This window comes from Hyaena hyaena, unplaced genomic scaffold, assembly GCF_003009895.1.
Source record: "Hyaena hyaena isolate Hyena2069 unplaced genomic scaffold, ASM300989v1 scaffold_752, whole genome shotgun sequence".
Taxonomy (NCBI): domain Eukaryota; kingdom Metazoa; phylum Chordata; class Mammalia; order Carnivora; family Hyaenidae; genus Hyaena; species Hyaena hyaena.
The window spans coordinates 925,699-941,710 of NW_024081378.1; the positions used below are offsets into that span (position 1 = coordinate 925,699).

Consider the following 16,012-nt stretch of genomic DNA (forward strand, 5'->3'; position numbering starts at 1 on the left):
CCTCACAGCTACACAACTTAGGAAAGAAAAGAAATGAAAAAACGACAACAAAAATCGCTCTAAGAGATATTGGATTCATGACTACTAAGTGATAGTCAGGACTTAAGTCAGTCTAACCCTAAGATGCATGCTCTTTTCACTACATGATAGTCCCTCAATTCAAAGCAATGTTTTCTACTGATTAAAATCTGAATGGAGTGTAAGCATTCATAAAAATATGCCTTTCTATTAAGAGAAGTGTTTAAAAGCACATGTAATAAAAATGCTTATGAGATCTGTATGTGCAAGAAACTTTGAGAAGAGTTTATTATTTCAGGGAATGGATGATAATCTTCCATGATGCATGTAAGAAGTGTTTTAAAATGATTGTAACAACTAAATTTAAAAGTTCTGCACTCACATGGTAGGAAAAGATCAGTGTGCTTTTTTAAAAAAATTTATGTTTATTTTTGAGAGAGAGAGACAGTGCATGAGCTGGGGAGGAGCAGAGACAGATGGAAACAGAATCTAAAGCAAGCTCCAGGCTCTGAGCTGCCAGCAGAGAGCCAGACATAGGGGTAGAACCCACAGACACTGAGAAACCATGACCTGAGCCAAAGTTGGATGGTCAACCAACTGAGCCACCCAGGTGCCCTAGTGTGTGTGTTTTGTTTTTTAAGTGAAGACATGTGTTTGCCATTTTTAAATGCATTTAGGGTAGTGTTTTAAAACACGTGTAATAAATATTCTTATAAAAGTGGTAAAAAATATGATTTTCTCAAAATAAAAATAGCAAAGGCAAATACGTATTGTGTAAAAGAGAACATGTGGAGTGGCATGTAATGCATGACTATGTCCAGTGCTTTCACCATGTCACTGCATTCTATGACCTCCCAATGGCACAATAGTCAGCACTGTAAAAATGTCTGCCCTGATATCTCTTATTACAGGCAGAGGCAAGGTGATCTTGGGTGGAATGGCAGCCAGGTTTTCAGAGACAGGCAGAAGTTTGTGGTACTAGCAGATTCTGCCTTCTAGTATGTTCTTCCTTGCTTATGGTTTCTTACGTAAGAAACTAAGAGATACTTGCTCTTCTGCCAGAGCCCAAAGACTAGGAGAATATGCCCTAAAGTGGTCCTCCCTGTGCCTCTCAAAAGAGTTGAACTATTAGAAGATGTGGGGGAGAGGTGTCTGGGTGGCTCAACTGGGGCTGAGTGTCCGACCTCAGCTTGTCAGGATCTCAGGGTTAGTGGGTTCGAGCCTTGCCTCCGGCTCTATGCTCACAGCTCAGAGCCTGGCACCTGCTTCAGTTTCTGCCTCCATCTCTCTGCCTCTCCCCTGTTCATATTCTCTCTCTCTCTCTCACTCTCTCTTTCTCTCTCTCCCTCTCTCAAATGTAAAAAAAAAACATTAAATTAATAAAAAAATATGTGGGGGACAGGAAGATAAGAAGAGGTCACTGTCTTCCAATTCACGTACTAATAAAAGATAATGGGTCATCAGATTTGGCATGATCCCTGAGAGATGGGGTCGATCTATACCGCATGGGCTTGCTGAGGCATGGAATTAGAACTTGCCGCAATGTGAAGACAACCACAAGTTCTACCCAGGAAAAAGAACAATTAGCAAGACTGGCCAGAATGACAAGCCATTCAGTCCCTCGATGGACTGACGTCAAGCTCTGGGCTCTGCACCTCTTTCTCTAGCCCTGCAAGGGAAGGCCCCGGGAAATTGCTGGATTGAGGTTCCGTTTGAGGTTTCCTGGCCACTTGTCTAATGTCTGAAGTACAGCTCTAGGGATGGTTCTATGAAATGTATCACTCTGTTTGCCAAAAGACTGTCCTCAAACAAATTGTTTAGTACTCTATTAAGTGTCTTTTCCTTGAGGGTCCAACAGGAAATGTTTCTTTGTACTCTATGGAATTATCCTGAGCAGCTGATGATTTTTACCTTTATATCCTATAAACAGATGACTCATTGGTGGTAGAAAGTTCTTCAGAACCAAAATTGACAATGACTTCCAGACAAACATCTAAGGCTTTCTGGCAGACATTTGGGGAGTGTGTATCTCTAAGCACTGCTTTATGATTTGAATGATATCTGGACCATTGAGGGGATTTTACCAAAAAAAAAAAAAAAAAAAAACATAATCTGTATGGAGTTATTTTTAGAAGTTGGTAACAGTACTTTAGCAGACATTTGTCTCAGTGCATCACATGAACCCTAGTTTGTTCTACACTTTCATATTTCATCTTTTCCATTAGGTCCCAAGTCTGAATAAAAATGTAAAAACAGTTTTAGCCAGAAAATATGCTAATTTTTTTGTATTCCTTCAGTGTTTGGTATCCTAAATAACATAATAAATAGAAATCTTTGCCCATAAAGCTTATTCTATATTTCTTTTTAAAAAATTTTTTTAATGTTCTTATTTATTTCTGGGAGAGAGACAGCATGAGCAGGGGAGGGTCAGAGAGAGACGGAGATACAGAATCTGAAACAGGCTCCAGGCTCTGAGTTAGCTGTCAGCACAGAGCTCGACATGGGTCTCAAACCCACGAACCGTGAGATCATGACCTGAGCCGAAGTCGGATGCTAACCGACTGAGCCACCCAGGCTCCCCAGCTTATTCTATATTTCTAATTATTTCCTTAAGATGGACATTACATGGGAATCCTGGATCTAAGAATATCTTTGGTTTTACAAGGCTTGACAGGTGTGACCCAAGTGTTAACCAGAAAAGCTGTAACAATGAAGGGGTAGGGGCTCTGAGATGCCACTGGCCGTTTGATTAGTCACATCACACCATCTTTGCCAAATCAATATGTAAAATACTATCAAATTATAGCTAATAATAGTTCTATCACATTAAAATTCATAACATCTTTGATGCGGGGGGAGGGGGGATGGGCATGGAGGAGGACACTTGTGGGGATGAGCACTGAGTGTTATGTGGAAACTAATTTGACAGTAAACTATTTGTAAAAAAAAAATTCATACCAAAAAAAATAAAATAAAATAAACTTCATAACATCTTCAAGTGGAACTATTTACACACTCCACATGTGTATGACAGGAAGAGAAAATGCATTAATAACCTTGCAAATCATTATCAGACTTCCTCTATATAACGGGAAAATTTTACTGCTGACAAGGTGCTCTGATTCTCACTGCCCTCCTTCTGGGGATGACATTTGACAAGAGTAAGAAACAGGCTATTTTATGTTTAGTAATGCTTCATCCCTCCAATTTTCAGATGTGGTGGATTAAACAAGGAAATTGTTAAGACCTGGATTCAAATTCCTACTGCCTTTCTCCCTAGCTATGTGACCTTGGGCTGACTACCAAACCTCTCTGAACCTTGTTCTCTTTTTTGGTTAATGGAAATAGTGTCACCTAGTGGCCATGCTGTCTGAGGACTGAAGGATGTGTGAATTTGCCAGGTACACAGACACTCAGGAAGAGGCCCCTCTGCTACCTCTTCTCCCTCTAAACAAGGGCCCACCTCACCACCTTGTTTGAGCAATTATGCACCAAGTTTAAAGCTTCCCGTTGTCTTGGGCCCAAATACAATCTTTTAGTGATACAAACCAGATGTGAATCAAGGACAATAACCTGTGGGGACTAGGGATATTTCTATTCTATGAACAGAGTGAAGGCACACAGAAGCCTAACATGGTACCCCCACATTAATGGCATCTAATCATTCATCCCAACCAGCATCTTCCAAGACCTGGGACTCTTCACACCTGCCCTCTGTTCACAAGTTTAAACAAGTACCCTTGGATTCAGTGCACAGACTCCCTTTTACAAGAATGATAACCAAGGACTAATTTTCACCACTTGAGATATTTTGTAGCTTTTCAACATACTTCTCTGCATGGAGAAGGCACTGTCCTGGGGCACTGATGCTCACAACTCATGTTTCCATCCATGTGCAAACATGTTCAAGATCAATGTAGGGAAAAGGAAAGAATGAAAAATGGAACAAAATGCTATAATATGTATTACAAGCTCATTTATCAAAATCCCTATTGGGTTGTTCTAAAAAAAAAAAATTTGCGCCCTGCTATCAATTGGTTTGGGACACAATGTATCAAACATTCCTCAGGACATATGTTAGGACATGCAGCCTCAGAAGATGACAGCCTCAATGTTATTTCCACTATGATGACTTCTTTTAAATATGAACTTTATTGTGAAGAATTCTAAGTAAGAAATTCCAATAATTTGGAACATATAAATACATGTTGTTTTTTAAATTTTACTTAGCTTTAGTGCTTTTTAATTCTTCTAACTTAAAATAATCTTTTTTGAAAAATACTTAGGCCCACCATGGAAACCGAAAAGCTATAAAGCAGCCTTTCTCAACAGCCAATTTATTGATTTACTAACATGCAATAAATAATTCAGAATTTTAAAAAAATAACTACTGATAATTTTAAACTAGAAATACTAAAATTTAACCTCAGCATTGGAATGGTATCAAAGCATATGAGAAATGGGCTTTTAAAACTTACAAGGGTGCACAACTGCAATAAAAATGCAACCCCCTTAGAATTTTTTAAATAAAAATTTCACTCTCTCAAAGATGTTTTCGATCGTGAACCAAAGAAACAAGTGGACCTATTGCAAACACATGGACCTATAGGAGTTCAGGGAAATAATCTACATGAACATCAGTATGGGCAGGTCAAAAGGTAACATCGACCCAAAGCACGCATACGCGAGCGCACACACAAAGCAATCTTTGAACTAGATAGGCTTCAGGACCCTTGGCGCCCAACTGGAGGCTTCGTCTGCCCTGCACTGCGCCTCTGACCAGACAAACTGTCACTCCCCACCTCAAGCGCTGTGCCTGCTTCTGGGCTGCGCCACCGCCCCAGTGCTGTGCCCTCTCCCCATCCTGTGCCAGCTCACCGCATGGTGTAGAGCAGCGTGCCGTCGTCCTCCAGCCTCAGCAGCTTGTTGGGTGTGGTCATGTTGTGGGCGATGGACTTCTTTCCGTTGTGAAAGAATGTGTCTGGGGTCCAGATTTTGCTGGCGAGAAGATTGTTGAGAGGGAGGCGTTGCATGGGCCCTTTAAACCGAAGCCTTTCATCTTTCCAGCTTTGTCGGAAAAACACATCTATGGTATATTCCTAATGCAAAAGAAGGCAACCAGGTGATGCCTCAGTAGAGAAGGCCCTTAGGGGAGTTGGTTGGGTGCCTATAAATAGGGCGGGGCCAGGCCCTGAGACCTACCATTTCCGTGTCGGATACTGGGCCAAAGCTGGTGACGTAGATGTCCGTCCGCACCTGAGTGATTCGCTCTGAAACACAGACACAGGTTCCTGCCTAGGCTCCAAGCTCACATGGAACCACCGGCATAGTGTATGAATGTCTTTAGTCCAGTAACCAATTCCACTGTTGGCACTCAGAGGGCTTTTATACTGTGTTCGTTAAATTTGGAGGACTTGACAAATACCAAATGAAACCAAGCTGCTCCAAATTATAACAGGAACTAAAACACCCATCGTGTAAGGAAAGGATCTTGGCTCTCATTCCATTTCTTGCCCCTTGGGGGGTAGTCATGAACAGAGCAGAGGGGTCTTGCTTGTTTGGCCGTGGTTGGTTTTTAGTTTCCTCCCCGGTAAACCTGGAACAGTAATTCCAACCTCACAGTGCCTAACCCCACTCTCCCACAAACAGTTGTTCTTCAAAAGGTTAGGCAATTTGATGAGGGGATAAGATTTAAAAGAATCTCTAATCAAAACTGCAGCATTGGGTGTGTTCTGGGGAAAGGATGTGTGACTTGGGACAGGACCACTTGAAAAGTAAGATCCACTTCACCTTATATGTCATTTTGAATTGTTAGAAATTTCTATCATGAGACTATATAACAATTAAAATATATATAGCAATAAAAGTAGCTAATAATATTGGGGGAAAGTGTGTGTGTGTGTGTGTGTGTGTGTGTGTGTGTGTGTGTGTTTGTGTGTGTTCCCTGGGCACCCTGTAACCCCCATGGTCATAAATGAGGGCAATAGACTATACTACAGTCCAACATAAATAACCCCAAACCACTAGATCATATCACCACTAACTCAGAGCTTCAGGGGGCAGGGCTTTTTCTCCTTGCATCTCATTGCATGGTAATCATATACGTACATGGTGTGTATTTATATGTGTGCAGGTGTTAGTATGATGCTGTGTGCTTTAGTGCCTGTCTTCCCACTGAGATGCCAGTCCCAGCAGGCAGCCCCTTTGGCTCTGTGTGGTATCCTCAGGATCCTGCCGCACAGGAGTGTGACACATACTGGGTCAATGAGAGAATATTGTATAGCAACAACTCATTGATTCTCTACATGTTTTGATCCTTGTGGATGTGTTCAAAGGTACAGAGGTTCCTGGACATAGGAGACCCAGGGACATCACTCAGAGGGTGGAGTAAGGTGGTGTCAAGGAGGCTTTGTGGACTTTTCTTTGCCAAAGAGGTAGAGAACAGCAATTCATGCTTTAAGTGAATCCCCCTGTTAAAAATATAATAATGGAAAAGAACTACTTTTTCTCCTAAGAATATAGTTGTTAGAGAGTCTCAAACTTACCTAATGGAGCAAGTTCAAATGCACCACATCTAAATGGACTAGAGCCAACGGCATTGCAAATGCCTGGAAACACAATTCTCAGCACAAAATTAAACTGTGCTAAATTGAACCCAGAAATCATATTTTGCTATCCACTTATTTTTATCACTTCCATGGGGTTAAAGTAAATACAATGATTAGTAAAATAAATAAACATAATATATAAAGATGTAAAGAATACTTGCATTAAACAGTAGATGTGAAAAGGACTTGCATAAGTACAAGAGTAGGAAGTTGATTATAAATTATTTCTTAATTTAGGTAGTCTTGGCTTTAGTAACACCTAGGAACTGATTCCTCCCTAAGTGAAGCAGAATGGATGATAGGACTATCTGAGGAAAAGGGAGTTTGCATGGAGATCACATCTCCCAGCTTCTCGTACCTAGGTAATGACAATAAAGGATGCAAGAGCCTTGGCAACCATCAGTTCAAACTATGGCAAGGAAGCTCCTTAATGAATTGGTTGAATCACAGCAGATGTGAGCTTGAGACTGAGTTTAAGCTTTTCCTGGGGTCTAGGAGGCTGCAGTTGAAGAGAACCCACTCACCTCCAAGGCCAGGCCGCAGTCTATTGTCATAGCCATCCAAGAGCCCATCCAAGATCCTGGTAAATATTGTGATGTTGTCATTGGTCTCATCTTTTACTGAACTGGTTGGCATTTGTGAAAAGCTTTTTAACAGAGAAACAAGAGTTCAAACTTGCATTAAGTACTTAAAAATTCTTCTCAAAATATAGAAATAAAAAAGTAATACAGTGACTTGTTTTGGAGGCAGGGCACATGAAAACAATCTCTTCTACTAATCCAGGATATTGTTTTTCATAAATAAGCCTTAATTCTTGAATTTCCAGAGAGTGTGCTGGCTCTGGGCTGTTCATCCTGACACAATGTTCAAAAATCTGTCCTTCCCTGATTCCGAGGCACAGTTTATATTAAGATTGCAGCCATTTTTAAAACATTAGCTACTAACCATAGACTCTTAGGGGATTTCAGAAGTTTGGTTTAAATACTGAAAAACTGAGTCTTCATATTGTTAGTGAATCACCTGTGGTGAGCAGTAGGGTGTGGAGAGGATATTCAAAATCTATGCAATCTGAAAGATAAGATTGGTGGGCCCAAATTTCACAGCATTGATAATTGGGAGCATTTGTGCTGTGAGAAATATGCCAGAATATGGTGACAGAAACAATCATATGGTGATAGAAGCAATCAAGTTTGTGAAATCTCTCTGGGCTTTCCTAGCCATCAACACTGACTGTTGCTGGCACATTCAGGTCTAGCCAAAGCAAAGCACATGACCCAGAAGTCATTAATTGTAAAGACCAGTCTGAAAGCCTTTATTAGAGTTTACTCAGTATCACTTCAGATAAGGGACTTGAGAAGCACAGTATTCTGAATGACCCAGTATGTCAGAATTACAGTAAAACCCCAAGAAAAGCAGGCTGAACCTTCAAAGAAAAACCAAGAACAATCCTGGTTTGTCCAATTCAGTGAAGTTATCCAGGCTCCAAAAGTTTACGTAGATGAGCCAAATGGAAATGAGAAACTGTTCTGTGAAGATATGGGTAAAATGAAGAAGTTACTTGGGAGGGAAAGAAAGTCACAGGTCTAGAAGATGGTAATACACCTCAAGAACATGAATCACACCACAGGATTCTAAAGCTGCTTTCAAATATTGCAAAAAGTGAGATGTTTGGAATTATCAAGAACTCAATCTATACATTTGGCTAGGATTCAAGGGGGAACTTATGCAGCTGAAAGCCAAGAAGTTAGCATCCTTGGCACTTGGGAGGAGAAGAAGAAGAAGAAGAAGAAGAAGAAGAAGAAGAAGAAGAAGAAGAAGAAGAAGAAGAAGACGACGACGAAGAAGAAGAAGACGAAGAAGAAGAAGATGAAGAAGAAGAAGACGACGACGACGACGACCCCTGGAACTTCCCTGAAGTGCCTGCTGTGGTGCCCCAGCTCTCCATATGGCAATTTCTTTTCCACAAATTGTCTGAAATGAGAGTGAGACTGACCATCAGCGGTTGGCTGCTGAGACTAGAATCAATGTTTGCTTGCCCCTCCCAGTTCTTGAAACTTGAGTCATTTTTATCGATTGCATCTAAACAGATCAATTCTTTACTGATCTAATTTTCACATCATCATTAAACTGCATATAGTTGAATATCTAACAAGCTAAAATTCAGTCCCATTTGTATGTAGCACACAGACAAATGCTCTGGGACTTAGCATTTGAAAATATTAAATTCCCTTTTCTCTGACACCCACTATCCACTGTAGTTTCATACTTTAGAATGATGAAGCATTCAGTCTCACAGATCTAATACCCAGACAAAATGCCTTAACACTGTCCTCCATGTTTGTGTGAGAGAGAAACAGTGATTTTTGTATTTGTCCAGTTGTGAAAACTGCTCAAACTACATCTAGCCTCACTGCCCATCTCTTATGACTTTCATAACTTTTATCAATAAGTTTGGTTATTCAACTCTAAGCTAGGTCTAAATGTCTGGTCTTGGGGAGGGGCAGTCTTTGCTGGCTCTCTAACTTAGAATAGAGGAGAGAGCACACACACTAGCTGAAAAAGCATATCACTTCCATGTGCAATCTACAAAAGACAAACTTGTAGTTTACCAGGTGTTACCAGGTGTTTAAACCACTAAGGGTGGGGGAAATGAGATGTTGTTCAAATGGTACAAACTTGCAACTAGAAGATGAATACATTCTGGAGATCTAATGTACAGCACAGTGATTATAGTCAACAATACTGTATTAAAGCTTCAAAATTTCTAAAAGATTAGATCTTAAATGTTCTCACCACAAAAAAGAAATGATAATTATGTGACATGATGGAGGTATAAACTAAGGCTACTTACTGCAATACATAAATGTATTAAATCAACACATTATACAATCACTTACATCTCAAAATTTTTGATTAAAAAATAAAACTATCAGAAAAAAAGAAAAGAAGCATATCAATGTTTCAAATATATTTTGTTTTTTTTTTGTTTTTTTTTTTAAATGTTTTTATTTATTTCTAGGAGAGAGAGAGAGAGACAGCGTGAGCAGGGGAGGGTCAGAGAGAGAGGGAGTCACAGACTGAAACAGGCTCCAGGCTCTGAGCTGGCAGTCAGCACAGAGCCCGACGCGGGGCTCGAACCCACAAACCGCGAGATCATGACCTAAGCGAAAGTCGGACGCCTAACCGACTAAGCCACCCAGGCGCCCCTCAAATATATTTTGTAAGCTATTTATTATCTGTTGTACAATGTTCTTAAGTTACATTTGATCTGAACAGTCTGAGCAGTATTAGGAGACAAACACTTAACTACATCACTGACCATTTGAGATGTTCCCAACACCGTGCACTTGTAGGGGTCATCTCCATGACCACTGCTTCCCTTGGCCCTCTGATGCACCGCTTCACCACAGTTTCAAAGAAACACCATCCCATTTGGCTCTGAATCCTACTTCACAAATACCCAAATCATGGCCAATATCAATCCAATAGGATGCAATGCTTAAGAATCCTCATATCACCTTCTACTTATTGGCCATGATTTTTTAATGGTGGAAGGTGATATATTTATACCCCTTCATATATCATTACACTTTTTTTTTTTTAAAACCTTCAATATGTGCCCTATTCAGACATGACTGCTTCTTGTACTTATTTGTGGGCCTATTTATGATAGAAGCCATGGCTGGGGATTTGCTGTGACTTCTCTGTATATATTGAAGATAGGACCTAGGAAGTAAGAAACAAATTCTAAAAGACTGTCTGAAAGTGCTTGTCAGGGCAGAAGTCAAGGTTTTCTCTCAGAACCAACTGGGAAGCCCTTCTCGGGTCATAGGTCATCCTCAAAAATGACTAATTTGCAGCATGTGGTTCTCTCCACAACCATGTAGACCAAGGCCCTTTCCTGTATCACAGGAGAATCTCACAAATGTCTGGCAAACTTACCTGTGCCTCTCTCAAGGTGGATAATCTTCCATGGCTGCTTCTAAGGTACAGAGTAACATTAGCTTGCTTTGTTCCATTTTGATTAGTTTAAACCAATTTGAAACCAAAATAATACAAAAACACTGGGCTATACCTTCAATGAGCAATGATGCACAGTTATATCTATGAGGTCTCCAGGTAAAAACACAAGATGCCTTCATATCTTTGAACACTCACTCTATTTAGGTTCAGAAGGCAGGCTTGAGCTTGCTGACATTCCATTTCAGAACTGTATTGAGTATAACCAAGGAGCTCTGCTGATCCTTATGTCAACTGTAAATACACAGTTGCTTCAAAGATAAGCTCAGCTCTCTGGGGGAATGGATTTTTGTAAGCAGAAACCAAAACCATTATTACTGACAATAGCCTTGGACATAATAGAAATACTTGAAAATTTTGGATGCTGACCCTTTGCTGTTATGATACTTAGGTTTTCTTAAAATATGAATTATTTCCTTATATTTAGTGCATATTGTCTATAAAAACATGTCACATTTAGTCCATATGAATAGTTCCTACACTGCCAAATTATTGATGTTCCAGAAAGGGGATCATAAAGGAAATAGAGAACCAACCATCCTTATTAAAACACCCCATTTCCAGGCACCCTCCTACACTGTTGGTGGGAATGTAAACAGGTGCAGCCCCTCTGGAAAACAGTTTGGAGATCCCTCAAAAAACAAATAGTACTCCTCGATGACCCAGCAGTAGCACTGCTAGGAATTTACCCAAGGGATACAGAAATGCTGATGCATAGGGGCACATGTACCCCAATGTTCACAGCAGCACTCTCAACAATAGCTAAATCATGGAAAGAGCCTAAGTGTCCATCAACTGATGAATGGATCAAGAAGATGTGGTTTATCTATACAATGGAAGAATACACAGCAATGAGAAAGAATGAAATCTGGCCATTTGTAGCAACATGGATGGAACTTGAGCATGTTATGCTGAGTGAAATAAGTCAGGTAAAGAAGGACAAATACCATATGTTTGCAAATATAGGTGGATTAGGAGGAAGCTAACGGAGGACCATGCAGGAGAAGAAGGGGAAAAATAGTTGGGGAGAGGGAGGGAGGCAAACCATGAGAGACTCTTGAATGCTGAGAAAAAACTGAGGGCTGATGGGGGAAAGGGAGTGGGGAAGGGGAGTGACGGGCATGGGGAAGGGAACTTGTTGGGATGAGCACTGGGTGTTATATGGATACCATTTGACAATAAACTATTTAAGAAAACAACATCCCATTTCCTTGCTCAAATATTGGTTCATACAAAAGACACAAGGACTTGATCTCTAAACTTTAACTCTTTTCCAATGATTTTAGCCTGAAAAATAAGGAAATTGGGTCACTGAGCCCCATGTTCTAGCCTGAGAAAGGGATATGGTGATTTTAAATGGGTAGGGACATGGGTGGGCACAGTAGGACAGCAGAGTGAAGCTCAGAAGTGTGGAAGATCTTCTCAAAAAGCTACGCAATGGCATCCCATCAGATGAAGTTCTGGGCCATTCAGAGACTTAGGTGAAATGGAGAATGGGAACCTCAATAAATTTGGTCCACTAATGAATTTAACACAGTGTTTAAGAAAAATAAACATGAATGTCTTCAGAAAGGGTAAACTCTTGGAATTGTGCAAATTTCCCACTTTTCCTGGTTGTCTTACATCTGACTTCTTCAAGACATGTGATTCTGGACTCCTGCATTAGCTTCATTCTGATTTCTAGGCCCTAGAGATTTGGCTTTATATGGTCCCTGAGAAATAGGTACTAGTAATTTTTTTTTTAATATTCCCAAGTAATTCTCATGTGCAACCATGGTGGAGAGTGACTGCTCTAGGCCTAACTAGATTGGAAATGGAAAGGATGGTTTGTAAGCTGAGTGTCAGAGTGACTTTAAATGACCTCAGAGAGCTTCTCTCCTCCATTACATCTTCAAGAGGCTATATGATGGGCTCAGTGCTTATTCCAATAGCTCAGGCCAACAAATGTATTTTGGATATTAACCATTGCATGTACCTGGTATTGTAGTGAGTACTAAGGATTGGAAAATGACAAAGATGGTATCCCCAACCTTCCAGACAGAGCTGTGTTCTAAGGGAATCAGTCTTGTTCATAGAGGATTTAAATAGAACATGGTAGATGTATGAATTTATGGGATACATAATACATTCTAGGAAAACAAAGGAAAGAGAAGGCAGTCTGTATAGAGCTAGAGGAGGAGAGGAGAACTGGCTGAGCTTTTAAACTTGAGGATCTCGTCTCAAGCTTAAAGAAGGAAATGTTGTGAGCAATGGCCTCAGGTAAGGAAATGATGTTTGCAGAGGGTAAGAAAGGACTTTGGTGAGTAAAATACAGCACATTTCAAATGATAAAGGACTTCACATGCCATGTTGCACTCCTAGGGTCAGTCTTGAAGGTAGTGGGAGCTTCAAAGCATTTAAACAGGGGGCACTTTCTTTCACTGTGACTCTTAGCAGATGATGGACATGGCAGGGGCAAGGCTAGAGGCATGGAGGCCAGTAATTCAGGCAATTGCAATGGTGATAGAGATGAGGTGGATGGGGCCACCGGCAAGGTTTCTTAGGGAGGATGTAGGGAGGAGTCTGAGTACAGCAGGATAGGGAATCCCAAGCAAGCTATCCCCCAAATCAGCCAGTTACCACACAGAGTTAACCCTGTAGTAGAATCTATGCATTGTTCTGAAATGGGAGTTGTGTTATTAATTCAATCTCAGAGTAATTTTGTTTTTGAGGAACTGTGAAGGGCCTTACTCCAATATAACTTTATCTCAGTATTATAATTTCTAATGATAATAATAATAATGACAACAATATGTTGCAGGTTCCATCTTTAAAGGTATTTCATTTTACCAAATGATGCCTGATGATGTCTTATTTTGGCATTTAAAAGGGTACAAGTTCAAGAGTTGTGTCATCCTTTCTGGGGTTTAGAAAAATCTGTTGAGTAATATACCACAAATGGTGCTATTGAAGGCTAGGTGTGACACATTTCTTTGTGATATTATCTCTGCTTGTATTGACAGCCATTTGTGATTTATATAAAATGGGATCCATAATGGCAATGAACTTACTTTGGGAACTGAACTAAGTTGCTTTTAGGTGGCAGCTTCTCTGTCTTCTTAAATTGCATTTATTTCTGCATTCTTTCCCCAGTATTTAATTATTTCTAAGAAATATATCTTAGGTTTATTTGCTTGTCACTTTAAGCTCATTAAATGAGTACCTCTAAGTGGCACCATTTTGTGATATTTCCCTGAAATCCACTGCACACCACTTTAACTAACCATTTAAAAAACTATATAAAAGAACATAACAAACATGGTGGACACTAGCAAGACAATGAAAGTCAATCCTAAGTTTCCAAATAAGAGTTGTCCCCTCTTATGGTGGAAACATGGACTTAAAACGTGTCTCATGTGGACGTGAAACATTATACCAGAACTCTTAGATTGTTTTCACTTCTATGGGACTCACATCAAAAGTGTCCCCAGCTCTGCCTGTCAGCTCACTAAATAGTGCTCGGGCTTACCCGTGCTAGTACCCTTCATGTAGCCTCTTTACTCTTGTTAGTATCACTGCAGTCCAGCTCAGAATCTTACTGCCTACAAAGTAAAAGGTGGGTCTCCCATCTCATAGGCCACACCCCCTTCACCTAAATCTACCCACTTCCCTAGACTCTCCCCAACCACACAGGATGCCCCCTGTGTGTGATTATGCTGCACGTGAACCATCCTGGTGTTTATCACACATGGTTTTCCTTCCATCCTTAATCATTCCTATCAGCAATTACATTTGCTGTAACATAGTAGGTCTTTAACATGTCTTTCATTCACCTTCTATTCCCTTCCAGTATTGTTTCATTCTTTGCCCCTCTTCTCAAAACTCACTGAAGAGTTGTCTACACTAGAAATCTCTACTGCTTCTCCTTCTTTCCCTTGGACCCACTCCAGTATGGCTTTCACTTCCTGCATCCCAGTGAAGCCTTTCTTCTGGATGCTACTGCACAATGCCAAATCCAACAGCTCTCAGTCCTTGTCTGACCACATCTCTCCTCTTACAACACTTCCTCCACTTGCCTCAGGATGCTTCCCTCTTTGTTCTTCCTATCTTCACTGGCCTCCTCCTCTCACTGGCCCCCACTCCCTTGCCTTCCTAAACTTACACAGGACACAGTCCAGGGACCTATTTTTTTGGTATATACTCAATCTTTAAATGATCTCATCCAATCTAATGGCTTTAAATATCTCCCGTAGATGAAAAACTTGAAGTTCATGTCTCTAGCCCCAATCTTGTTTTGGCCTCTCGACCTCTGTATCCAATGGCTCTCTGGCCATTTGGATATCCAAGAGGGCTTTACATATCTGTAACTGCACTGAGGGTTTTCACTAAAACCTTTTCTCCTACTGTCTTCTCCAGCTCAGTAATAAGCAATTGAATTTGTCATGTTTTCAGGTCAAATACCAGTGGGGGTTGAGGGTTCACCCTGGACTTCTTTCTTTTATGCCCATATCAATCCACTAACAAACTCCAGTACCTAAAAATCCTCCCTCCCCTGGATCACTGCATTCACCCCTTAACTGCCCTCACTGCTCCTTCCTTTACTAACCACCCCTGCCCCAGATTCTGTTGTATCCTCCACTCAGCAGCCAGAGCAAGCTTTAAAGTTTAAGTCACATTACTGTCACACCTCAATTGGATCATACTTCACTCTTACTTAAAACCAATCAAAGACTCTCTTTAACCTACAAAATAAGAGCCAACTGCTCTTATTAGTATGAAGAATGGTACTACCTAGCATGGCCTACAAAGTGTTTCACCATATGGCCCCTTCCCCCTCCCCACAGCCCCTCTGATTATGCCTCCTATCAATCTTTCCCATCTGTGCCCTGGCCTCCTCACTGTCCCTACCATTCAAGCATGCCAATGCATTTGCTCCTTCTCTCACTTGTTTGTCCTTCTCCATGTACAGCACTGCTTTTGTCGTCACATCCCTCAGATGTTTGTTCATGCATCTGTCTTTAGCACACTCAGTATCTCCTACTCTAAACAATTCTTTATAGCAATTATGACCCAACTGACATGTAAAAACCAGAATGCACCATCCTTGACGGCAGGCTCTACTCTGCCCACTGGAGAATCTCTGCATGTAGAACAGTGCCTGGCACATAGTGAGGACTCAATACACATTGATGCAGCAACAGGGCGATGTACCCCATGATGCTCACATTGTAACACCGGTTTGTGACTATGGATGTGCTACTTTACATTATGCAGACATAATTAAGGTTATCGACTTTGCTGTGTTCAGGCTCTGGCCCAGCACCATGCTCATACTGTAGATCTAGCAAACCTTGGGTGTCTTCTGGTCACAATATCCAGAAAGATAG

The 16,012-nt window shown here is 40.8% G+C and overlaps 1 protein-coding gene across 2 annotated transcripts in view; it reads right to left on the bottom strand.

Annotated features, from left to right (window-relative positions):
- Positions 1-16,012, bottom strand: part of GABRA5 (gamma-aminobutyric acid type A receptor subunit alpha5) — an 88,004-nt gene that overhangs the window by 64,352 nt on the left and 7,640 nt on the right. For both annotated transcript variants that reach the window (XM_039218224.1, XM_039218223.1), the window contains exons 4-6: positions 7,151-7,272; positions 5,221-5,288; positions 4,897-5,117 (exon numbers count right to left, since the gene is read on the bottom strand). In XM_039218224.1, coding sequence (XP_039074155.1) covers positions 4,897-5,117; positions 5,221-5,288; positions 7,151-7,272 — 411 coding nt within the window. The remainder of the gene's footprint in view (positions 1-4,896; positions 5,118-5,220; positions 5,289-7,150; positions 7,273-16,012) is intronic.